The sequence below is a fragment of the Fomitopsis serialis genome (assembly GCF_022376445.1).
Source record: "Fomitopsis serialis strain Sig1Antser10 chromosome Unknown B0H18scaffold_106, whole genome shotgun sequence".
Taxonomy (NCBI): Eukaryota; Fungi; Basidiomycota; class Agaricomycetes; order Polyporales; family Fomitopsidaceae; genus Fomitopsis; species Fomitopsis serialis.
In genome coordinates this window covers 73,614-97,963 of record NW_025955066.1, presented here as the reverse complement: position 1 = coordinate 97,963, position 24,350 = coordinate 73,614, and the positions used below count along the sequence as shown (strand labels likewise).

General features: G+C 55.4%; 8 protein-coding genes across 8 annotated transcripts; 5 read left to right on the top strand and 3 right to left on the bottom strand.

Moving 5' to 3' along the window:
• Positions 1-361: 361 nt before the first annotated feature.
• B0H18DRAFT_884055 (uncharacterized protein) lies at positions 362-1,421 on the bottom strand (the record flags this gene model as incomplete). Its single annotated transcript, XM_048041012.1, has 2 exons — positions 362-869; positions 1,000-1,421. 2 exons carry the CDS (start codon positions 1,419-1,421, stop codon positions 362-364), a joined length of 930 nt encoding a protein of 309 aa, XP_047888131.1.
• Positions 1,422-1,948: 527 nt separating this feature from the next.
• On the top strand, positions 1,949-4,776 carry B0H18DRAFT_1123791 (Man1-Src1p-C-terminal domain-containing protein; the record flags this gene model as incomplete). Its single annotated transcript, XM_048034747.1, has 7 exons — positions 1,949-2,044; positions 2,096-2,182; positions 2,234-2,368; positions 2,422-3,016; positions 3,994-4,213; positions 4,260-4,363; positions 4,421-4,776. The coding sequence occupies 7 exons, from the start codon at positions 1,949-1,951 to the stop codon at positions 4,774-4,776; spliced, it is 1,593 nt and encodes a 530-aa protein (XP_047888130.1).
• A 332-nt stretch (positions 4,777-5,108) lies between these two features.
• B0H18DRAFT_1123790 (uncharacterized protein) lies at positions 5,109-6,896 on the bottom strand (the record flags this gene model as incomplete). The annotated part of the gene is made up of 5 exons (XM_048034746.1): positions 5,109-5,377; positions 5,545-5,655; positions 5,712-5,808; positions 5,858-6,071; positions 6,130-6,896. 5 exons carry the CDS (start codon positions 6,894-6,896, stop codon positions 5,109-5,111), a joined length of 1,458 nt encoding a protein of 485 aa, XP_047888129.1.
• Positions 6,897-8,232: 1,336 nt separating this feature from the next.
• B0H18DRAFT_1123789 (uncharacterized protein) lies at positions 8,233-9,916 on the top strand (the record flags this gene model as incomplete). Its single annotated transcript, XM_048034745.1, has 5 exons — positions 8,233-8,387; positions 8,450-8,845; positions 8,901-9,032; positions 9,091-9,475; positions 9,527-9,916. 5 exons carry the CDS (start codon positions 8,233-8,235, stop codon positions 9,914-9,916), a joined length of 1,458 nt encoding a protein of 485 aa, XP_047888128.1.
• An 874-nt stretch (positions 9,917-10,790) lies between these two features.
• Positions 10,791-11,380, bottom strand: B0H18DRAFT_1123788 (uncharacterized protein; the record flags this gene model as incomplete). Its single annotated transcript, XM_048034744.1, has 3 exons — positions 10,791-10,869; positions 10,925-11,289; positions 11,345-11,380. The coding sequence occupies 3 exons, from the start codon at positions 11,378-11,380 to the stop codon at positions 10,791-10,793; spliced, it is 480 nt and encodes a 159-aa protein (XP_047888127.1).
• An 850-nt stretch (positions 11,381-12,230) lies between these two features.
• B0H18DRAFT_1123787 (uncharacterized protein) lies at positions 12,231-13,118 on the top strand (the record flags this gene model as incomplete). The annotated part of the gene is made up of 5 exons (XM_048034743.1): positions 12,231-12,362; positions 12,477-12,586; positions 12,640-12,874; positions 12,926-13,039; positions 13,101-13,118. The coding sequence occupies 5 exons, from the start codon at positions 12,231-12,233 to the stop codon at positions 13,116-13,118; spliced, it is 609 nt and encodes a 202-aa protein (XP_047888126.1).
• Positions 13,119-13,626: 508 nt separating this feature from the next.
• B0H18DRAFT_1123786 (uncharacterized protein) lies at positions 13,627-14,310 on the top strand (the record flags this gene model as incomplete). Its single annotated transcript, XM_048034742.1, has 4 exons — positions 13,627-13,705; positions 13,765-13,942; positions 13,996-14,248; positions 14,299-14,310. The coding sequence occupies 4 exons, from the start codon at positions 13,627-13,629 to the stop codon at positions 14,308-14,310; spliced, it is 522 nt and encodes a 173-aa protein (XP_047888125.1).
• Positions 14,311-14,700: 390 nt separating this feature from the next.
• B0H18DRAFT_1123785 (uncharacterized protein) lies at positions 14,701-16,171 on the top strand (the record flags this gene model as incomplete). Its single annotated transcript, XM_048034741.1, has 6 exons — positions 14,701-14,790; positions 14,838-14,904; positions 14,959-15,147; positions 15,214-15,285; positions 15,343-15,473; positions 15,533-16,171. The coding sequence occupies 6 exons, from the start codon at positions 14,701-14,703 to the stop codon at positions 16,169-16,171; spliced, it is 1,188 nt and encodes a 395-aa protein (XP_047888124.1).
• Positions 16,172-24,350: the final 8,179 nt, after the last annotated feature.

Below are 24,350 nucleotides of genomic sequence, written 5' to 3'. Positions count from 1 at the left end.
CCGAGGGCGCCTTACGGATCTGGTGCGTCTGACGCAATCGGGCGTCTAGTACCGGTATGGCACATGCTGCTGACGCGCCCTCACTCGCACACGCCGAGCCGTCTCGTACCGAGACCCATAACGCCTTTCGACTCCCAGCACACTGTTCACGCGACCACCGACACTGATTCGACGGAGGATGCGATGAGAGTCTGCTTCCGAGTACTACTTGAAGACGCCCGCGAATCCGTACGGCATATAGTACTCAGTAATGGCAAGCATAGGTGAACGAAGGAAAGTGCATAGGTGAAATGAAGGGGCCATTCAATGGAGATATGATGCATAGTTTCCGAAGCATTGAGACGGGCACACCTACCATGCTCTAGTTTTCGAGGTTAGGTATGGCAACCTCTACGCGCCTCGCCTTCATTCTCCCGGTGCCGTCAGATATGACATGCAGGACCAGCTCGTCCGGTATCTTTCCGCGTAACAGTGCTCCGGAAGCGATGCGCCGAGTTTCCTCTGCAACAGTCTGCATGTTTTCAAGTGTATTCAAGATCATGCCGACGTGAGCGACCGCTGCATTCCTGTATGCCTCGACGTCCCGCAACACGTCCGCGTCGCGCTCGAACTGATGGATCTTCTGCTGGTTTCCGCCTAGGTACGTCCATAGCTGTCGGAGGACGTGCTCCCTATCTTCGCTGACAACAGCGGTCTCACTGAAGGTGACGTCGGCGATGGCTTGGAGGCGAGAATCGAGGGCATCGAGCTTGCCGAGCGCAGCTTGAGCAGATATAACGAGATTCCTGAGGACGTCTTCCACCGTCCCGAGCGCCATTTCGTAGGCACTGAGTACGACGTACGGATCCACGGGTTGAGCAACACACACGCTAGTGCGGAACGGATTGAGGATATCAACGATGGTGCATTGTTGCGAAGTCATGGACGGCGGTGGGCAGCCAGAAGAAGGCGTGATGTATGCCCTACCATGACGCTGATCCTGAATGAAAGGTGAAAAACTGTACGTCGACTTCAAAGGCACCCACATACCGGTCAGCGCCGCTGTCAATCCTCGCTGACAATTGCTGCAGGTAGCGACTAGTATCCTTGGCGTCATCAGCGAGCTTCTCCAGGAGGGAATGTAGCTCCGCTCGACGCTCAAGGTGACTGTGCTTAACAAGCGGTATCAAGTCTCCGATAGCAATGCGGGTTTCGGTGAGTTGAACGACAAGTTCGACGGAGGCCCCTGAACTGCCGATCAATGCGTCGAATCCCGACGTCTGATTGTGCAGCAAGTGGTCCAACACAATTCGCGTCGCACCGTCGTTGGTCCGACAATAGGAAGAGTACGCCACGAATGTGAGTGAACAGGGATCGTAGACCGCACTGTGAAGGTATGTGTACAGCGAGACGGCGACTGCGCCACAGGAACGGCCGAGCATGCGGGCTCGATCGACATCGGGGAGCGTGAAGGCGAGCGCGAGTAGCAGAATGATTCCGAGGGCCGTTGCGGTCTTGCGCCGGTCATTCATGATGGAGCGTAGGGATCGCAGTCAACAGTGGCAGTGTACGTTGTCTACGGACGCGTAGGAGCTTGAAGGTTGCGGAGCCAACTTACGCAGCACCTGCCCTTATCCAGTACGGGCACAATGAGGTCCTATAAGCGCTATATGAATAACGCTTCGGTGCATGGAGGGCCTCCATTGTTCACATAGGGCCGCGGCGAACGAAGCTTGATCTTGAGCGAGCCCTACCGGTAAGTTACCGGTCGCGGTACCGTACGCCGGTACCTCCTCCCGATCGGCCGTACCTCCACGTACTATCTCGTCTTGATACGTGGAAGCATACCATTTGTGACTTCAGAACAAAGGACGCAGAAAGGGCGGTCAATTGGGCCACAGAGCTCTATAACTAGAGGGTATGATGACGCTCGCCGTACGACTAGTTCGCGATTGGACTCACGACCTCAATGTCACGACCGACGTCTGCAGATGTCATCGCGACTGGTGCCTATCTGCAACCTGGCTTCGACGCCAACAGGCTTACGATGGCCCAACTTCGATCGGTTTTTCTTCAGCATGGGATAAAGTATCCTACCAATTGCTCAAAATTACAGCTGGTGCAACTGTTCGACGCAGTGTTGTTATCGAGGGTCCATCAGCCAGCGGGCCTCGACGGCTTCGCGCACCTTGAAGCCCCAAAGGTACGGCGTGGCTGGGTGCACAATTGCGCGCCACTCATTTCTTTGGTCTAGGAGCCACCGACACAGCCTGTTTTGAGTCACCCAATGCGAGTTGGAGAAGAATCTCCGAGGAGTGGCGCCCGCTCCCCTGCCGGTTATGGCCAAGCCGCCAATATGGGCCAGACCTCCACCCAATCTGGTAATAAGGTGCGTGAGGCTCCCTTCACCTTGATGTAGCAGGCACTGAGGCACTGAGGCAGTCGGCGACGGCACCGCGGTCGTCCTCCTCCCGAGAGTATCCAGGACCCATCGGCGCGAACGTGTTCCAGCGGAGTGCTCGGAGTTCACCCGGGCCAGAGGCCTCCGGTCCTCGCCTCTCAACGCCACAGGGAACCTTGTCAAGTGGCCCTCAACGCCTTGATGGCTCAGGCTGGATCAACGACAACATATTTCAGACTGGTTCCAAGCGCTCTCCTGATTCTCATCATTTGGCTCGCAGGAAGACAAACGCTTCGCTACACACTCCTAGCGGGCCCCAGGCTGTCGCTGACAGTCATCGCAAGAACTCGGGCTGGATCAACGACAACGTCTTTCAGAGCGATTCCAAGTACTCGCCTGGGCCTCGCAGGAAGACAGGCGCTTCGCCACAAGCTGTAGGCGGACTTCAGACTGTCGTTGACGGTCACAGGGGTTCAGGCAGCATGGACGGCGATGTCTTTCAGTCTGGTGCCAAACCGTCTCCGGTGCCTCACTCGCCCCCTGACCGTCCCAAGAATTCGGGCCTGACTAACGAGGCTCCTCGGACACGCATCGCACAAAGTCATCTACGTGAATCGCACACGACCAACGGGATTGGTAGTCAGACGCATATACGTGGCCTGGACACCGTTCGCGCGCGGCCGGACACGACTGTGGAGGGGCGTATCATGTTCAAGAGCCCTTTTCCAACGTTCGCCAAACCTCTGCCAATGGTTGGAGTGCCTCTGGCGACACATATGCGCACGGCGGCAAGAGTAACGATGCCCCCAACACGGTAGTTGGCGGCGATCCGCTTTCCGACCAGATACGTGCCTCGTGGGCAACGCAATCTACGCGCTCCCGTCATGTTACTACTCGCCGTGATCGTCGACCCGGTTCCACCCATCCGCCAGTATCATCGTCCCTGCCTGTCAACATCGTCATCCCGTTATTCATGATCCCGATTCTCTGTCTCCTCTATATATATCAGAGAGAGTCAATTCGCATTGGATTCTGTGACGCCGGAAGCATCAGCAATACCGCCTCAGAGAGTCTCATATGGCGCACCGGGCTGGCTTCTCTGTGTGCTGAGCATAGCGGCGTTGACTCCGCCACTGTGACGAAGAGCTGTAGAGACAATATGGCCACAGATCAAAGTGCAGATACGTTTCACCTCGAAATCTTGGACGCAGCTCTTTCGATTTTCCTCCCCGATACCTGTACGCCATGCCCCCCACATTCAACGTGCACCCGTTCCGTGATGAGATGTGATCGTGGGTTCGTCCTTGCGCCTCATCAAGCTTTGTCGCGCCTGCCTTACAGCTCTTTGGCGCGCCCCTCCACCACGTTCATTCGTGCGGAAGGTCTCCGTTTTCAAAGTGCTGCTCTTCAAAACATATACGCCTTGATGTCTGGACTACTAGACGGTCTTCCCGGAGTCGGCTCCTTCGCATTACCCCCGCAATGTGTGGAGGACACGGAACGAACGTATCGCATGCGTCTAGTCCGGGGTGAAATGGTCAGGGTTCTAGCAGAAGAACGGGGTCGTCAAGTCTGCGTCCTTCGCAGCGAGATGACTCACATCGACGCGGCAGGCGCGGACGAAGCGCAGCGATTCGGTATGCCAGTTTACGCGTTGGAGAGCGCCGTCGAGCAGCGTATACGGGCAAGTTTCTACGATCTACAGGATCCGCTTTCTCCCTCCGCTGACGTCTACGCCCAGCCCGAGTGGCTTCCCATGCTTCATGAGGTCTTGGACGAGTTGATCAAGGACCCAAGCCGTGACAAAGCTCTCATAGTCGAGAGGAATATACAGTGAGTGATTACCCATGGACCCCGAGGTGCGCTGACAAGGCCTCAGTGGAGAGCTGTACATTGCGCATCGGCAGCCGCACCTGACCTGGGCGTGCATGCTCAAGCTAAAAGTCGGGGATGCATGGACGGGTTGGAAGCGCTATATCATTAGTGAGTTTGCCTTTTGGCTGCTTGCTTGATTAGCATTGAGCTACGCGGACTCTGTAGCTGGCGGACTAGCCGTGGTTGGGCTTTCGATATTCAAGCGGCGACAGCGCGTTACGGCCGTCGAGACGGATCGCGTCACACAAGCCGTCGAGACAGTCTTCGCAGGACTAAAGAATCAGTCGCGCATCCACAATCGGGACCCGACGGCCGCACGGGCCGCGCAACGGTACCTGGTCTCATTACACATGCGCGACGATCTACTACAGGACATGCATTCAGTGGCGGCTCGTCAGCGAATTTGGACCAAAGTAGAACGAATAGTGGAGGCCAATGCGAACGTACGCACTTCTCTTGAGGAGACTGACGAGGGAGAAGAGATGCGCGTCTGGAGGTGGCTGGGCTCATTCTCTGACTAAACGAGGCCAGCGCGCACATGCAGTAGATCACTCATCCGTGCATTGCGGACGGAGGGGGGGGTTTCACCCGCGACCCCGAGGCCTCGGCGACGATTGTGCTACTGCGGGATGCGTTATGTCTTTCCATGACTGTCAACCTGATCCTATGTTCAAGTTAATGACGATAATGATGAAGTCTGCTTTATCAATCTCTACAAGCAAATAAAACTGTGCTAAGATGCGGCCACTACCTGCGCGTACAACAGTGCGCGTTACAATGCGCGACTTGCGAGCCATAATCCTTATCCTATGTGCACATGGACTGCCCGTATTGCCAAAAGGACGTCAGGTGGTTATGCGCATGCAACCTCCGCCCGCAGTTCCTCCATAGTTGAATATAGCGAGACGCCTTCAAGCCATCGAGCTGCAGCACGCTGGGGGAAAGTAGATCTCGCGTCGCCGTCTAGACTCGAGTAATATGCGGTTGAGGGCTGAAATCCCTGATCGACCCACCGAAAGATCCCACCAGCGGTGTACTGAGTGAAGGAATAGCGCGTCTCATTAGCCTTGATTCTGGTATTGGAATGGCGAAGGGTCGCAGAAGGGATGAGCGCGGTAGACCCTGGTGGATATTCAATGACCAGTCGCAGGTCCCATAATACGAGGTGGCCACCCGTTCGGGGGTCAAAATTGCCGAGTGAGGTGATCGCGCACCAGCCGAATGGCAGGTTAGCGCAATCGCGGTGTTCGAGAGTACAAGTCTGGGGCCCGAAGTTAAAAGTCGCACACGCGAAAACACTGTTAGGAAAATAGGCTTGAGGTGCGAGTGGCGACCAAGGAGATCCTTCATGTGCGAGGCGTAGTAGTTGAATAGGCGCGGCGCCCAGGTGCGAAAGACGTCTACGTCGTCATTGAAACATCAGCAAGGGCACCATGCGAGCCACAGAGATGCTCACTCGATCCGAATGAAGCGATGCGCTGGACATGTTGATTAGCTAACAGAGAACCGAGAACTGTCTCATTGGCGCTTGAATGAACGAGGTTCGCCGGCTGCTGTACGCCATGTGAACGATACCGCCAAAGAAAACACCTTGAGACTCACCTTCTGCCCCCCACCGTATGATACACCCACAGCCAGGGCTGGGAAGTCTCCGCGACGATGGACCACGTCCTTCGACGCAAAGGATAGCCTCAAGCGAGCCTCCGAGATAGCAGCCGCGGCATCCCTGTGCACGCCAGTCCAGGCCGGGTCGTTAGGGGCGCCGCAGAGGACGGCAATGACTCGTCCGGACTCGTCTGTGATAGGTCGAGTAGTCCTTTAGAAGCGTGGCGCGTGACGACGGTGATGTACGCGGATGCAAAGGCTGTACGTACCTTCCATCCCAGCGGACTAGTTCAAAGCCAAAGTGTGACCCTTCGCCAACTAAGTCATCCAGCTCATATTGTCGCCGTGAGGCGCGTGACTCCCTGCCCCCGGTGTACGCACCGCTGGTGTGTGGTAGGCCTTCAGCGGCAAGGTTCGTACCAATTGAAAGGCCGTCCTTCAGGTGAGTGTTGAGGAGCGGCAGCCGCGGCCTCTGTACCGAGCCATACGGTGATGCGCTCTCCGTTCGTCGTCGCCTCCGTTTGTCTTTTGCCTGGGCTTTTCTTCGCTGTCGTTCGATCGACTGCAGACCTGCGAGCTGCGTTCCAGCCGCACATGCAGTGTTGTCGTGCTCTACGTATCCTGCTGAGGACGCCGCAGGTTTCGATGGTGCGGCGCTGCTAAGCGAGAAGGGCGGTTCAAGACGCGGCGCTGGCTGCGCATAGGGGACATCCAATGGCGCGAGCTCGTAGTCCTCCCCTTCAATCTCAGTGTTCGCATCTTCACTCGCAATGGCTGCCGTCAGCAGTTGGCGGAACAAGAATCCGGAGTGGTCCGCAGCGGCGAGCGGTCTGCCTAACAATGAATGACAGTGAGCGCCACTCTTCAACGTCGAGAACGTCTGGCCCCTGCTGGGAGGCCGAGCAGCGTGGCTGCAATCCCCCAGTGCCTGGCTTGGCTCCGCGTAGATGCACTCATTCTGCTTGTCCACCCAGCGGGACCAGAAGTGCGTCGGACACTCACCGCAGACTGGGGCTGGGGCAGGCGTACAAGCCATGGGACGACCAACGTGTGGCACGAGCGACCAGCAGCCGGAAGAACAGGAGCCCTACGCAGCGACGGGTCAGGGTTGTGTTCGACCTCAACACGTATAGCAGGCGGAGGCGGGCGGCCAGGCGGGCGACGCGCAGCGCGCTCGACTGCGTCGGTGTGTGAGGTGTGATTCCTCCACACGTGATACACGTGCACTTGTGACAGTACGCAATGGTGACAAGCAGTCACCGCAGCGAGGCCAGTTCCATGGTTATTACCACAACGAGCTTATTAGTTCCCCCAGTTCCATGATTTCCGCGAAGCTCGTGCATTCCCGAGACCTTTCGCTCTTGCGACAGTACTTACCGGTGAGTTGTACGCCTCATTCACGACTCCTGCGTGCATGCATTACTGAGAGTTTGCATTCGCTCCCAGCAGACGCGGAGGCCATCGCAGGGGACGGACGACGTCCAGCGTTCGTAACGGCGGTGAGCGGGCCACTTCAAGAGCTTCACTCGCGCTCCCCTCCTTCACTCTTCGCACACTGATCGCGCTTGGCAAAGAGCTGGGCCGCTAAGCGATCGCAGCCACGGGACGGCTACGCCCTCAGCGTGCCCGTCATCCCTTCCCCGTCGACGCTGAATTTAGCGTAGGCAGCCTCCTGGCATGCCGCGCGGGGAAAGAAGTTAAGCTTGAGCTGGGCTCCAATGGGGCATCATGGTCGCACCTACCGGATCTTACCGCATTTTCGAGACTACAGCCTCAAACTCGCTATTGTCCCTCGTCCACGTTCCGCGGCCGCCTATGCGTATCGCTTATGCGAACGGACCGCTCCACGACCATGTCCGTGCAGCGAGACTAACCGGCTTCAGCCACTTGCGTATGTGGGCCGGGCCGTGTGGCTGCAATGGCTGACCTCCTCGCGATTGTCGCTCCAAGCCGCGACTATACGAGTACGCTTTTCACCGCCCAATAAATTTACACACCTCGGTCAGGACTCAGGACCAGGGGCTCCAAAACGGCAATGCAACCAAGCAATGCCCCAGCTGAGTACCATTTTCAACGTGGCATGAACGTACGCCGATCTGACCAGTTCCCCGTTGTCATCATGGGACACGCTCCTCCCTCCGGCACGCAGGCGCTTGTTCAAGTGCGGACTGCATTGTGCTCAACGAATATATGTGAGGTTCCCCCCACAGCGCTTTTGAGTCGCAAACTCTCGGCTCGACAGCAGCCCGCCACTCCATCGCACCTCCGGTGGTATGCACCCGGCTCGTAGCTATAGCGTCCGACCCCGAAGGGCCAACCGGCACCGAGCCAGGCCGACCAGGTAAGTCTCCCTTGCGTCGCCATGGTCCGCCATGGTTAACGTTAGCGGTGCCCGAAACAGCGCGCGAGACAGCATGGACGACAGCCGCAGTAACCAGACGTCGTACCACAAGCGCGCGAGACTGGATGAGTCCGACAAGGTGTGCGCGCCGTTCACAACGCCCCACAGCGAGGTGCCTTCAGCTCTGTGAGTTCCGCGCACGCGTGCACATCCGTCCTACGCTGACCAGACTGAACGCATCATACTAGTCCCAACGAATTCTCATGGCAAGGTCATGAGAGCCACTCGGTTCATATGGCCGGCGAGTTCGAGATTTCGCAAACACCCGCTGAGGTACAAGACGAGCTACTCCGCATGATTGAGGAGGGAATCCGGCCGACGCCCTCGTTCCTGTTTGAGCTGCCGGATGCTGGTCTACCTCCCCAACATTCATACGTCCCAGATGCGCCGATGTGGCCCGTCTTGGGTCATGCCGCGACGGCGGAGGCAGTGGCGCACCCACCGTCATCGTTCTATGGGTACCTTCATGGTACCGATGGATGTGACGGCTTACCATCCATACTGTCAGACACTGACGTCCCTGCCGTGGGCACGATCTACTCTGCGGTTAACCCCTTTGCACCCGCCATGGCGGAGAATCTACCGTACGTTTTCGCCATTCTGTATGGGCTTCGGTGGCTTTCATGCGTCTCTTCATAGTGTTCTACAGGGCGAGCATCAAGCCCTCAGAAACGCTGCGCCCTCTGGACTTGAACCGGGATCTGTCACCACCCAGGAGCTTCCCATTTGGTGGCCGACATATGGTGAAGGCGAGATTTATCTTGACAGGAGGTTAGTGATAAATGTACGGGTGACAAAAAAACTGACTCTACATTTCTGGGATTTTCAGTGCCACCGGTTCCGACTTTGGCGACGTCGTCGACTATCTTGAGACCGCACAGCCGCGAGCAAGCGGAGACATGTCGCACGTAGAAACCATGGCAGGCAACGCGGTGGATGCTCTTCAACCGCTACTGGCCGACATCTCACGTACCGGATCTATCGGGTGCCTGAACGACTTTGGATTTGCGGATAACACGTCGTCGGCTGAGCTTCCCAGCATCCCGTCCTCTCCTGCGTTTCTTGCGTCCGGACATGCGTTGGACAGGGTGCTCATGCTTGACGAGGGGGATGAATCTCCATGGGGCACGTCTAGTGAAGAGGCCTCGCATTCGGAGAAGCCAGCAGTGAGTGGCGTAGTCGGGCAGGGGCTCGATCAGCAGACAGCAGACAAAGTAAGCCGTCACTGGTGGTTGTATCTCTCTTTCTGACGGACGCCGTTATAGGAGAAATCTGCTGGCTTCACGCGAAAGCTACTCGAAATAACGCGCGACCTCGTTTACGGCGCATGCGATCGATTGCTGCCGGATACGTACGACGCCGTCCCCATCAGCACTATGACGCCTACAAGCAGGACCAGTGCTCCGATCAGCACCGACTCGAGCTTCACGACGACGACGACGACGACGACGGCGGCGGCGGCGGCGGCGGCGAGCGAGAGGACGGCACCACCCACGGTTACGAGCACGGTAACGGCTACGATCACAGTCACGATTACGAGCGCGAGCGCTGCTGCCGATGTTGTAGGACCTGGTACCACTACCACCACGAGGACGGTCGCTACGTCGGCCGTTGTCGCGGACGAAGATGCAGGGACAGCCACTCTGACGCTTTGATTCGTACGAGACCGTCATAGAATAAGAACAAACGCATTCCCTTTCCTCATTGCTCCGATCCGTCTGTATCTGTACCCCGTCTCACGTCGCTCTGCCCTGTGTTGTTTGTCGGTACCTGCCTTGCTTGTCGGTACCTGCCTTGAATGTATAGATGTTGCTCGACGGGCTGAGTGTTCAGAATGGCCAAGTTTCGGCGATCGACTATATGAATTGCTCGATATCTACGGGTCTCCCCACCCCCAAGTTCTTGACGAGCATGCGAACTAGCCTCGAGCCGGCAGCTGAATTTCGAAGCTTGAAGGGTCGGACGCTCTCGTACTGGAGCCCGAGAGCGGCCAATTCACTCGCCGCGACGCCGCCGTACAGTGGCGCTGCACCGACTCGGCGGTGGGCTCGCACTGCGCAAGCCAGCGCCTCCCATATGTAAGTGCCCGCTTCATCGCAAGCGTCCGAGTCGACAACCAGCTCCTCCTCATGACATCACCTTTCGTTCTGCACTGCTTGCCCGTTCTCCGTCCCAATGACCCTATATGTCTCCTTCCATGACTTCTGTTCACGCGCCTAGGTCCGGATCAACACGTCTGCGACGGTTCGCCGACTACTATACCAGCTCGCTCAGATGCGCACCTGTGAGGTCAGAGTCTGTTCATGCATATCCACAAGAGCCTCATGGCAGCAGGACAAACGTTGGACATGCAGTCGCTGTGCTGCCTTGGGTGGTAGCGAGGGCGCGAAGTTTCTAACAGATATACTCTGCTCGCCCCTCATGCAAATGTCCAGGTACGTACATGCACACTGAAATACCATCCACGGCGATAAACAGTTGGACGATTGGACAGACAACGATACAATGGAAACAATGCAACGGTGCAGACTACACCAATACTGGCAATTCGATGGGCAGACCTCGCGCAGTCGCAGTGGCGACAACCTCGCTGCACTTGCGGAGGTATCTATTGCACATCGGTTTGATGAGTCTAGTCTCTAGAAGGGCGATACGATGCTCACTTTTGGACAGCTCGGACGGCCAGCGCCTGTGCACCAACGTCGGTGACGAACACCCAAGTACCCGCACGCATGACGATCAAGTCACCGCGCCACTCGATGTCTGGTGAAATCTTCCTGAGCGCTTCGTTGACAGGAAGGGCGGGATCATAATGGGCAGCAACGAGGAATCGCTGTGCCCTTGCGCTGCCCACCAAGTCCACCCAAGTCTCCTGTAGATTACGCCCTGGACCAAGGACGGATTCTAGCGAAGGAAAGCGCGGGTGTGCCGAGGACTCGTTTCGTGGGGTAATAGTAGGTACGTGGACGCCGCGACCAACGCGGGCCTCTGAGCTGAATATCATCCCGCGGATGGATCTCATAGAACACTGGTGCCGGTGTCTGTCAGGTTCAAAAGGGCAGCTTCACTCAGCGCGCACTCACGTCTTTCGTCGCGCAGGCTTTCCGCAGAGTGGGCATGTTGAAAACTGGGGGAAGAAGCGCCACTTGGGGTGTGGTTTTGCGAGATTAACCTGGTGCATACGAGGTCTTTTGTCCTCATTCGCATACCCCGTCCAGGCTCTGATACTGACACGTGCGACGTGCATTGTCTACATCTGTATGACACGGGAGTGCCGTTGTATCCGTGTCTTGGACAGCATCGCCGGCAATGCGGATGACGGCGTACATGTAGAGCGAGTCATGTGCGAAAGTACGTCCAACGGTGCTAGACTCGAGCAGGGACATTACGGCCACTCCTCAAAGCGTTCGCCGTGCTCGTCTACGATCTGACCGGGAGCTGCTGGCTAAGGTGCGATATCGCATACACGTGTTAGCTGCTATACGCATCACCGTCTGTCCTAGGCCTTGCCCTCATATCTACGCTGGTACGTTCCGCCTAAAGGCTTTCCTCCAGGTAATCATGCCGACGTGTCATCCGCAATCACTCTAGCTTGTGCCACGTCTGCTCTGCGGAGATGTCCCCCCGAATTAGCAGACAATGACGGCCGAGGAAGAGGACGCCGTGATCAAACTCGTGGCATCGTAAGGTGAGCGAGCGCCCAGCCACTCCTCCGCGATCCTCGAACATTCAACGCTCAGCGCTCAACGGTCAGCAAGTGTGCACCGTCGTCGACCGCTTTCTGCATACGGTACGTACCGTAGTGCGGACGCTCCGACAGGTATGCTCACCCGGAAGGTATGCTCACCAGATCTGCGATGTAACACTCAGTATACCCGGCCAAACAATGGAACACAGCCGGCCTGCTAGTAGCGCTGCCACGATGTGCACAAAGGAGCGTAGGTGGTTATAAATGCCGCATCCTCTTCGATGAGCTACGCCAACAACTGCAACCCTCCGCCTAGCGTCGCGTCGATATGCACCCAACGTGTCCTGTGTGTGCGGTGGAGTATCCGCAGAACGCTGGAGTACTCCCTCACAGGCCAGTATCCATACTATGCGGTGAGTGCTGTTCGGACGTATGCACGTACTCATACTGATCGACGGGCCACCTTCCCGAAACTAGGCCACGTCTTCTGCCAAGAATGCGTCGAGACTCTGATCGCACGCGACCAGTGCTGTCCGTACCGAGATTCTCTTCGCCTGATCGAAGCGGAGGATACTGTGCCCATACTCTTCAGTCCCGAGGCCGCTATCGCACCGACACTGCGTGTTAGGATTGATAGGTATGTTGATCGTCAATGCCCACGAGAGACTTCACTGAGTTACAGCCTCGTAGGCGCCTCGCCGTGTTATCAATGGAACAACAGCGTGTCGACAAGACTCTCAAACGCGTGGCTGCTAGTACCGAAATCGTTTCCAAACACGTCTGCGTGCAGCGAGCAAGTATCTCCAGGCATTACGGGAGCCTCGATCGCATCACGAACGAAGTGCGTGCACTTCAGAGGAAGGTGGGCGCCGTGCGCGCTGAATGTGTTCGTGAATACGATGCAATTATCGCTCTTCGAGCGAAGGTGAGCTCCTCCGTGCCGTCTGGAAGTGTGCCAACGTCTTATTGCCCACAGTCTGCTGCGCAAGCATCTTCCTTGAGGGCTGAAGACGCCACCCCACAGCTGGGGGAGCAACGTCGTCGACAGAGGTCTCCGTCAGCAGCAAATACGGAGGATGCTCCGTCCGCGGTGAGTCCGTCCTTGAGTGAGGTATACTCTGTCACAGATTGATGACGATCCGAACACGCAGAAGCGACGCAAGACCTGACTTTTGCGTGACACTTTGTGTCGTCGTCTTCTGCGAGAGACGGCGTTCGATTATCGGCGTCTGGAGGTGTACATTACGGCATATTGAATTCTTGGCTTTCGCTGGGTGTCTTAGCGCTCTAATGCCACTATCGAAAGCTTGAGGCCTGAGGCCTGAGGCCGAGGGCCTGAGTACTCAATGGCTAGCTGCCGATGTGCACCGCTTCCCTCGAAGCCATTTCCGAGCACACTGATTCCGAGCGCGGGACTCGAGCACTTATGGACCCACATGTACCTGCACGGCAGCGCGGATCCTGTCCCCTGAAGCTGAAGGCGTCCAAGTAGCTCGGGAAATCGATAGATCTAAGGAAACCAATAGATCACATCCTCCGGCTGGACCCCGGTACCTCCAAGACGTCAGTGTGTTACTTTGTTTGGCATTGCTCGGCAAAGTCCGATCTTGCCATCGCGATGAGTGGCTGAATGTACGCCGATGATCGACCCAACTTATCTGACAGGTCCGTGCAACCATGCACATCGTCTGCGCTGTCTGTGAGGACCGACTTCGCGACAGCGACGAGTCCTCGTGGGTGTTTAGGTCGGCTTGCGGTGAGTGCGCATAACTCTTCCTGGTAAATGAGTAGCGCCACTCATGCGTCCTCATCCAGGTCATTTAATCTGTCGCTCGTGTCTGGAGTCCCTCGACAACGCCAACGGTCACCAGCAGGTATTGGTATGCGAAGACTGCAGCGCTGCAATTTCCAAGCAGGACTGCCGTAGAATCTATCTCAATCCGTGGTTGGTTGCAGACGCGTCGGACAACGAGATCAACGGCGCTATTGACAGGTGAGCCACTAAACTGCCTTCATCGTTTGCATGACATGTATGTCACTTCGTAGGGATGCCAATGTTTCCATGACATTGAAAGGCATTGTGGCCTCGCGACATCGGCTGCAGCTCTGCGAGAGCAAGCATCAGCTAGTGAAGCAAGAGCTGGACGATAACGTCGAGCTATCCACCGCGCTTCAATCCCAACTCGCGAATTTGGTCCAGACACGCTTGGCCATTGCCACAAGGCTACTAAGCCTTTCCACGAAGCGGGACGGTCTTCGTGCAGAGCGTGTTGAGCTGCAGGAACGGCAGCATGGCACGGTAAGTTCTACATGTTTAGGAGGTTGAAAGTTATTTGACTGGGTCCGTAGGCTCCGGGGTGATTAGCACTGGCAGGACCATCGCGTCTGTGCTCTTTAGAGCTGGCCATGCTCGAGCATGCTGTTGGTCGGTGTGTTCTGCCTGATCCCGCCGAATGTGTAGTTGTACGTGTACACCAATGGATCGTCTGCATTTCTGTCAACCCAAGTGTCATATACAAAAGTTTCCTCGTAGTCATGTGGTCTCTCCAACGCGGTCCCATTCTGTATACGAAACTACCTAAGCCACTGGGGAGATCTAGAAGACTTGTAAGTCGCGGTTTGTACGCCACAACCGAACTTCTCGTCACGTGGCTACCGCGTCGTCTTCGAGGCCGCCCTCCAAGTTCCCTCGCCCACGCTCTGGTCCATCACCCGCAGACAGTATATCCTAGCTCGCAGTTTCTTGTCACCATGTCTGCTTTTGGGAGAGAAGGCACGGCCATGCTCGAAACTTATGACGGCTCGACATGTGGCGGAGCCGTGCCCCCAAAGGATTGGCAGGTTAGTTGCCACGGTTCAGGCAGGCTTGATCACTGACGGGTTTTCAGCTCATATATGCCAATCGACACCGGTTCTCCGTCGACAAGCAGACGGAGACCCAGGGCCGAGACACTCGTGAGTCCCTTCAACGCGCACTGTTGTGCGAACACATCATATGTTCGCTGGTAGCTCGCACGCCCGAAGCGCTCTCATTCTCGACATTACCGAACTCCCATCGTGAATCGATATTTGGCTATCCACACGTCCACTACAGCGGCTTCGTATCACAGCGAAGGCATTTCGACGACATTTTGGAGCGTACCGAACCGGTGACGCTGCCAGTGAATACTAGTACAGCTCCCATGTTGGCAGAAGCCGGTGAGCACGGCTTCCGTGCGCTTTCCGATGGTACTGACACGGGGGACTGACGTGCTATTTGGGAAGCCGAGGGTTTCAGCCGCTCACATGCGGCCGAATGGGAGAAGGCGGCCAACAGCCAGCCCTTAGTACTTCATGGTAATATCACAATACAATGCTTTGCTTTTCATGCTTGGTGACATCTCTCGACGGTAGAGACCTTCTTGTATCCCAGTCACTCAGCATCCGCTCGCTCGGTTCGGGAGGGGAGTCTCGGGCCTGTTTTGGATCGGGAAGCGTCCGTGGCAAATCTGCCATCATCGTCCGACCGGCGGAGGGCTAGTCCGGTGAGTGATACCGCTACCAGAGAGAAGTCGATCGGTCATTCATGGTTCGCCCGATCCAGCTACGTCAACCTACTCCCTCAGCTGGGCTCCTCGAGCACCGGACTGTGCACATCCGCCCAACATCATTCGAGCGTTTGATTGAGCAACAGGGCTTATCACAGGCTCTCAGCCACTCCACCCGTCCCCAGGAGATGCGCTCTCCAGGGAATGGCGAGTCGGCGTCCTCAACGCCATCTTCCAGCAACTTGTCAACGCCATCCTCTGGAACTATCTCACTGGCATCATCAAGCGACGTCTCATCAATATCGTCCACAGATAGGCCCGTGGAAAATGCCAGCCGCGCCATATCCTCCGTCGCGGACTGGGAACCGTATCGTTTCCGCAAGGAATTCCGAACAGGAAGTGGCTGGGGCCAGACAGTTTGGTACAAGCTCTCTGGGCACGATGCCATTTCTGAGCCACCGGTGTCCCTTGACGCCGACCCCGCGGATCTCTTCTTGTACGAACACAAAGGTCAGAAGAGGGTGTACATGTGGATCTGCGAAGCTCGCGGCTCGTGGCGACGGATACGGGTGGGGGACCCTCATCCGGTGTTAGAACATCGCCGTTTCCATATTCAACAATCTGGCGAACCCAGCTGGGTGACCAAAGAGACGCTCAGTGGGTATAACAGTCGGAAAAAGAGGGAGCGTCGATAGAGTAGCAAGTCTGTATGTCCTTCACGTTTGTATGCCCGTATGCGACTCGCGTCTGTGAGCCTGTATGCCATCTGTATGCTTTATGCCACTCGCGTCTATATGCCACTCGCTTCCGTGTTGGACTATCCGAGTCGCACAAGCAGGAAGCAAGCACGCAGTACTTGGCATTTACCCACTACGCTCGTGCTGTATCGCGTGCAAGCTGTTCGGTGAGGGTCTCTGCTGTCTCCACTGTCAGGCCGATGAACTCGATTAGCTGCAGGAGTCGGGAGTCAGTTGACGATAGTACGTAGTCGGCGAATCTGTCTATTCAGCGTTTTCAATAGCAGGTGCGCCCTCAGTTCGAAACATATGATTGAATTATACTGATGTTACACTGTTCGTGCATGCGCCCCCGCTGTGAAGATGATATCGGGCGAGCTCAATCACCCCTGGAGTGCCTGGTCCAGTGCCTCCAACTGCTCGTTTAGAATGCGGCGTTCCCTCTCGAGGCGCAGGCGACTGCGCGTAAACCAGTACAGCATCGCCAGGAACTCCTCTTTCGTTGAAAACTGCACCTGATAGCACCGTTTCTCCATAATAATTCTGACCGTTGCCGTCTTCTGCTGACGAAGATTAGACTGCTGTCACAACCCATATATCTATCGCGTACGCGCACCTCAACAGCGCAGAACAATGAGTCTTTAGTGACCGTCATGCCGATATGGTGAGTGTCGAGCGTTTTCGTGACTGGTTGAATGATAATTGCAGCTAGAGGCAGGGATGTTAGTCGGCGAGGAGCTGAGGAGCCGAGGAAGGCGTTGTAACATACGATCGCCTTCCGCCAGTTCTACGAGGTGCAACATCGCAGGCGTGAGCGTGTCCGGCTCGCGGTACGGTATGTCCACGTCCTCAATGATCCTACAGTCCAACACGTTACTTGAAAACAGAATTGAGGTGCGGCTGCAAGGCATATTTTCAGGACTTCGTGGCGTATTCGTCTCTGAGGGGGCGGACAAACCTGGGTAGGTTATGCATGAGCTCGAGTGTGCAGCGCACAGAATGAGTGGCATACCGTGAAGAAAAAATGAGACGGGAAAGTGTTGCCCGGATGCTAGCAATGTATGTTGCCATGGCTAAACCACGAGTGGACGTCGGTGACGGGAGGCAAAAACTAACGCCACTTCTGCTAGGCCAACGTATATACGTCCCTATGCGCGTGCATCCGTATACGTGTGCATATACTGAGTGCATACGTGTATACAATGACGTGGCACCAACGTCTATCTTCGGCCATGGACAAAGCTTACCTACCACATGGCCAAGGATGATTGTCGTAGCTGGCCAGCTGGAACGCGCGTCCGCAGGTTCGTCGAGTTATAAAACAAGGTCATTTTGACATCTCGTTGTGGCTTCGAAACTGCTGCTTAACCGTTGCTCCCTCCTTCAACATGGTTGTCATCACCGGTGACGCAGACGTATCGAGCTACAATGTCGTCCTGACAAGCCGATTCACCTCGACCGACCCCCGCAACACACAGATTTATTTAGAAACGTTAGTGAAATTTGTGAGCGGCATTCAACATCTTATACGTCTCATCGTCTCATAGTTTGGTGGCTGATTGTAAATTTAGCGTCCTTTCATCTCTGTTTATACCCGTGCTACCTTCCTGGACGTATCTACGACCTCCTGGTCCCCGGAATACCGATCATTCACCTTCGGCTTCGACTCGACACAGCCCACTTCCCCGATGGAGGCGATGCTACCCAGGGTGATGGAATGGACACCCAGGGCGATGTAGTCGACACTATACACGGTCCAAGCACCGACGCATTCGTGTTCTCCTCCGAATCGCAGTTCTGGAATGGGATTATTGGCAGAGCTGCCCGTGCGTCCAGTCCAGTCAGATCGCGCGTTACCGGCACACTGAATTGACGGTTGGTGACAGATTACATGAAACACCACCCGGAGAAGTTTCAAGATGTAAAGGAAGCATACCTTGTCAGGATGGTGGTGCGTACAGTTCCACTGCATATTGTGTAGTGACCGATGACCAATCATTCGACTGCTGCTTGTAGACTCCGGGTAGCTGGGTCATCACCCTGTTTGTGCGCAAGGAAGTGGAGGGCCGCGATGTGAGCTGCCTCGTCAACCCTGTTCTGGCTCATATGCCACTCTGAAACCGTGGCCGTCGGTTTGGCGGGGTTGAGGCCGATGGCGTTCGCATCAGACGTGTTCGTGTTGAAGCAGCGGTGTGCTCGTCACTGGGTGAATGTAGATTATACGTGCGCTGTATGTACAAGTGGTGATGCTCGGGAATCGATCAATTGTGTACGATATTACCTTGCACAAGGAACCAGCGCAACTGGCCTCGAGTGGCTCTGGCGCCTCTCCGTTCTCGACAGTACGTCCATGACTGCAACACGGGCAACCATCATAATCGCCCAACTGAACACCAAATCGCGCGCAAACCTCAAGCTGAGCCTCTGCCATGACTTAGCTAGTAGCGCCACGGCAGCCTTTGAGGCATCTCGTGCATCGAGTCTCGATGGCCGCTCGCCCTCTACCCCGAGCCACACATTACTGAGTGGAACTTGACCGTTTCGAACGGTCCACCCGGAGTGCATTTGGCCCGTTTCGAACGGTGGACCCGGGCTCGGCCGGAGCACTCCGGGTCTACCGTTTGGAGCGGCCGCCGCCAGCAACGAACCGGCCGGAGGGAGGGTGGTGGTTTGGAATGGTCCGGCCGGAGTGTTGGGTAACGTTCCGGCCGGAGCTCTGGTGAACGTACCGGCCGGAGGCCTTGAGAAATATGGGTTTCCTACGGTCCGGCCGGACTGTTATCCAACGTCCCGGCCGGAGCTCTGGTCAACGGTCCGGCCGGAGGCCTCGAAAGATTTAGGCTTCCTACGGTCCGGCTGGACACATACCCAACGTTTCGGCCGGACCTTTGATCAGTGTATCAGTGTCCCAGCCGGAGGCCTCAAAAATTTGGGCTCTCAACGGTCCAGCCGGAGCACTCAGCAATGGTCCGGCCGGCGCACTCAGCAATGATCCGGCTGGAGGCCTCCAAAGATTTGGATTCTCAATGTTCCGGCCGGGACCGGGGGTTGGTTTCTAACCTTCCGGCCAGACCCCAGATGAAACAGTCCGGCCGGGCAAAATTCCACCTTCCAAACATCCGGCCGGAAGCCTTGCGGAATCTGGGCTGTAAACAATCCGGCCGGGCTAGTTTGTAATCATCCAGCCAGCCGGACCCCAGATGAACAGACCGGCCGGGCTTCTCCAAAACCAGCCAGACCCCTCAGAATTGATCTGCCGGTGATATAACAACAAGAATTGTTAACCCCCAAGCTCAGCTGGAAAATGACCAAGGTTGTATCAACCAAGCTCAATATTTAACCACCCACCGAGCTCAGAGTTGAACCACCGAGCCCAGAGATGAGCCACCAAGCTCGGTATCAAACCACTGAGCCCAGAGATGAGCCACCAAGCTCGGTATCAAACCACCGAGCTCAGTAGTGAGCCACTGAGCACAGTATTGAACCACCGAGGTTAAACAGCTAGGCTCGGTGGCCGAGAAAAATTGGCCGGGCTCGGCGCCGAGGATAAATGGCCGAGGCTCGGGCCGAGGTTTCGAGCGCCGAGCTCGGGCCGAGGTTTCGAGCGCCGAGCTCGGTGAAAACCGCCGAGGTCAGTATCAAAGCATTGAGCTCAGTGTTAAGGGGCCCAGTTAAAGGGCCGAGCTGAGTGTTCAATGACCGAGTTTGTTGTTGAAGCACTGAGCTCGGAAATGGCCGAGGTTAAACCACCGAGCTCGGTGAAAAACGGCCGGGCCGTCAGATTGCCATATAAGGAAATTTGGTATCATCTGGTAGCCCTTCATTCACAGAGTACAGTATATGTTCCCTAGTGTACAGAGATGCCTAGTTAGGTCAGAGAATACAAAATAAAAAATGCTCACAGGCTTCTCTGAGAACGTACTATTCAACTCCTGAGGCCAGTTTTCTTTTCCCACAATGTTTGACTATCTAGAATGTGCTATTTCAATGCACAGACTACATCCCCAACAGGAATAGTCTTATTCTTTGAAGCTGAATGCAGGACAGGAGATAAGGGGCATACATGTTGGATAATGATGTTCACTCCCTGCAGCCAACATTCTTTCCAAATAGTGTTTGACTATCTAGAATGATTCATTTCCTCACAATGAGTGAGTCCTCCAAAGGAATAGTCTTATTCACACAAGCTGAATGCAGTACAGAGTTAAGGGAATCTGGTCTCATATGAGTATCACTCAATTTGAACAATGCTGATCATCACTTCTGTATCCATGCATGATATAGCTGAAGAGTCTATACATTGGACAGATGTGTCGCATTTTGCTCTGGCTGGCCTAGGACAGTGCACCGGCCGGACCGTTTGCTACGAGCAATGGCCGGCCGGACCATTGGCAATGAGCATTGTCCGGCCGGACCATTACCAATGGAGAAATGTTTATGTGGCCAGTGCAATGCGCATGGGTGCACATCACAGTTTGATACAGACAATCATTCAAAGCAGGCCCCATCATGACACAATAATGCATGTTCCCCTTAGCTCCATGCTCAGTTCAGCTAGGAAGAATAAGACTATTCCTCTTGAGGACTTTGCTGTTCATGTTGGATTAAGCCATTCTAGTTTGTCAAACATTGTGGGCAAAGCATATTGGCTTTACAAAGTAAACATAGTTCACATGTATCCCACTCCACCCTTGACACCTTAACTCTGTACTGCATTCAGCTTGTGTGAATAAGACTGTTCCTTTGGAGCACTTACTCCATGTGAGTAAATGAACCACTCTAGATGGTGAAACCCTATTTGGAAAGAATATTGGCTGCAGGAACCAACATTCAAGTCAGACATGCATATCCCATACCTATATGCCCCTTATCTCTTGTCCTGCATTTAGCTTCAAAGAATAAGACTATTCCTGTTGGGGATGTAGTCTGTGCATTGAAATAGCACATTCTAGATAGTCAAACATTGTGGGAAAAGAAAACTGGCCTCAGGAGTTGAATAGTACGTTCTCAGAGAAGCCTGTGAGCATTTTTTATTTTGTATTCTCTGACCTAACTAGGCATCTCTGTACACTAGGGAACATATACTGTACTCTGTGAATGAAGGGCTACCAGATGATACCAAATTTCCTTATATGGCAATCTGACGGCCCGGCCGTTTTTCACCGAGCTCGGTGGTTTAACCTCGGCCATTTCCGAGCTCAGTGCTTCAACAACAAACTCGGTCATTGAACACTCAGCTCGGCCCTTTAACTGGGCCCCTTAACACTGAGCTCAATGCTTTGATACTGACCTCGGCGGTTTTCACCGAGCTCGGCGCTCGAAACCTCGGCCGAGCTCGGCGCTCGAAACCTCGGCCCGAGCCTCGGCCATTTATCCTCGGCGCCGAGCCCGGCCAATTTTTCTCGGCCACCGAGCCTAGCTGTTTAACCTCGGTGGTTCAATACTGTGCTCAGTGGCTCACTATTGAGCTCGGTGGTTTGATACCGAGCTTGGTGGCTCATCTCTGGGCTTGGTGGTTAAATATTGAGCTTGGTTGTTACAACTAACAATTCTTGTTGTTATATTACTAGTGTATCAGGGGTCTGGCTGGGAGAAGCCTGGCCGGTCGGTTCATCTGGGGTCTGGCTGGATGGTTAGAAACTAGCCCGGCCGGACCATTTACAGCCCAGATTTTGCAAGGCTTCTGGCCGGCCTGTTCACATTGGAAGTTGGGATTTTGCCCGGCCGGACCGTTTCACCTGGGGGCCGGCCAGACGTCCAAAACCAACCCCTGGCCAGGCTGAATCATTGCTGAGTGCTCCGGCCGGACCGTTAGTGATGAGCCCGGCCGGACCGTTGAGAGCCCAAATTTTTGAGGCCTCCGGCCGGGACACTGATCAAAGGTCTGGCCGGAACATTGGGTATATGTCCGGCCGGACCGTAGGAAACGTAAATTTTTCGAGGCCTCCGGCCGGACCGTTGACCAGGGGTCCGGCCGGAACGTTGGATAACAGTCCGGCCGCACCGTAGGAAACCCATATTTCTCGAGGCCTCCGGCCGGTACGTTCACCAGAGCTCCGGCCGGAACGTTACCCAACACTCCGGCCGGACCATTCCAAACCACCACCCTTCCTCCGGCCGGTTCGTTGCTGGCAGCGGCCGCTCCAAACGGTAGACCCGGAGTGCTCCGGCCGAGCCCGGGTCCACCGTTCGAAACGGGCCAAATGCACTCCGGGTGGACCGTTCGAAACGTGATTTCCCACTCATTAGGCTCCGAGCCACTCCGGAACGATCGGCCTTTCTGCTTTCGCAACCCAAGGAAGGCAAGATCCATCCCGACGTCGAAGAGGAACTGGAGTAGGACCCGGTCGATGTGACGATGCCAGGGGATCTCTTGGATGGGACACCGGTCAACGGAGAGGATCTCTGGTACACGGTGCGTCGTGAAATTGTGAAGTCGTCTTTTTAAGGCTCATACCTCGCCTTAGAAGCGACTGAGGTTGACGGTCCAATGCGTTTGCCTCGGCTGCGCGGCCATTGAGGACGAGCGCACGAACATTGCCGCGTACCGTTTGCACGCCGTTTTTGCGCTTTACACGCTCGTAGTGGCGGCTCGCTCGGTGGGCGAGCTTGTCGACATCAGCGTGTACGTGCCCTCGACCATCCCGCTGGGGTTTTCTTACGCAACCCTCGCACAGTACATCGCCTCGCTCATCCTGGTCGCGACCACTCCTTGCGCGCCGCCACTGCACTTCCCGCCTGAGCAGATCTACTCGGAGAAGGTGATCGCGATGAATACGCGCGAGGAGAATGCGTGCGGAATCACGGGGGCGTCGTAGTCGGACACGCTCCTGTTCTCGTATACGACTGAGGTCGTCATGCTCGGGAACACGGCGGAGAGCCTCGAGACCGGCGACCTACCGATCGTGCCTGCGGACATGTGCGCGACGACGATGTCGGTCGCCGGTCTGTTCTACACCCGCACTGCTTCCTGCAGCGCGTCTTGCGCTACCTCGAGATGGATCCCGAGAGGAAGGACCGCAGTTGGGCCAGTACTGAGTGGGCGATGGACGTTAGCTTCAAGGTTTAGCTGAGCCTCGAGCTCATCGCGCGCCCAGTCTATCAACTACCCCCTTCGGTTCCAGCTCCAGGCACCGCCATCGAATGACCGTGTCTCGGCTGTACGACTAGGCTGCTCACTCGGGCGCGTTGATCCTTCGCGGCCGCAGCGCTGGCTGGGCGTGTGTGGATGTAGGACTGGGTGTAAAGTATGAGTATACGACGTTTTCAGTGCCCTAAGGGCGACACCCAGTCGCGCCTCTTGTGCGCTCTCCCGCTGTGGTGTCTACGGTACATCCTGCTTGTCGACGTCCTCCCGCCCACTTCAATCCTTCCACATCGCGCTGCCGCGCCGAGGTTGCAGGCAAGCTCTGAGGTCTTGCACGTGTTCTCGACGCGCAGATCTGTCGCTTGCGTCGGTAGAAACGCAACAGACGAGTAAGTGAGTACACGCAACTCTCCCACAAACAGTACATTACTTATCTGCGGTGGCTAGTCGACCAACGTCAGGATCAGGTACCAGATGGTAAAGCGACAGATGAGTACTGTCGCAGTATTCACTGACCTGCAAAATCATCGGTTGCAATGGATTGATAATTCTCATGAATTGTGTTGAATTCAGTACATAGGCTAGATGTACTGAATTTGAATGATTGTGCTGAATAGGCCACATACTAGGTTGGTTGCACAGGTTTTGTTGGTTGTACTGGTTTTGTTGAATATGGTATACAGGCTGAAGAGACTACATAGGCTGGTTTTGTTGAATAGGGTATACAGGCTGAAGTGACTACATAGGCTGGTTGTATTGATTGTACTGACTTTGTTGAATAGGTTGTTTGTGCTGAATAGGTCTCATATTTTGGTTGTACAGGTTTTGTTGAACAGGGTATACAGGCTGAAAAGAAAGAGTACATTATTGAGAGTGTAGGCTGGTCTCCAGAGCCCAGAGTGTATATTTTGTGATTACTATGAGTCCATCTGATTGAGTTTTCAAAGTATATTCATCATGCTACTACTATATACATGTGGGCTATCATATAGTCATTCAATCTGAGGCCCAAGTAATGATCACATAGGAGTGGCTACCTTATCCATACTA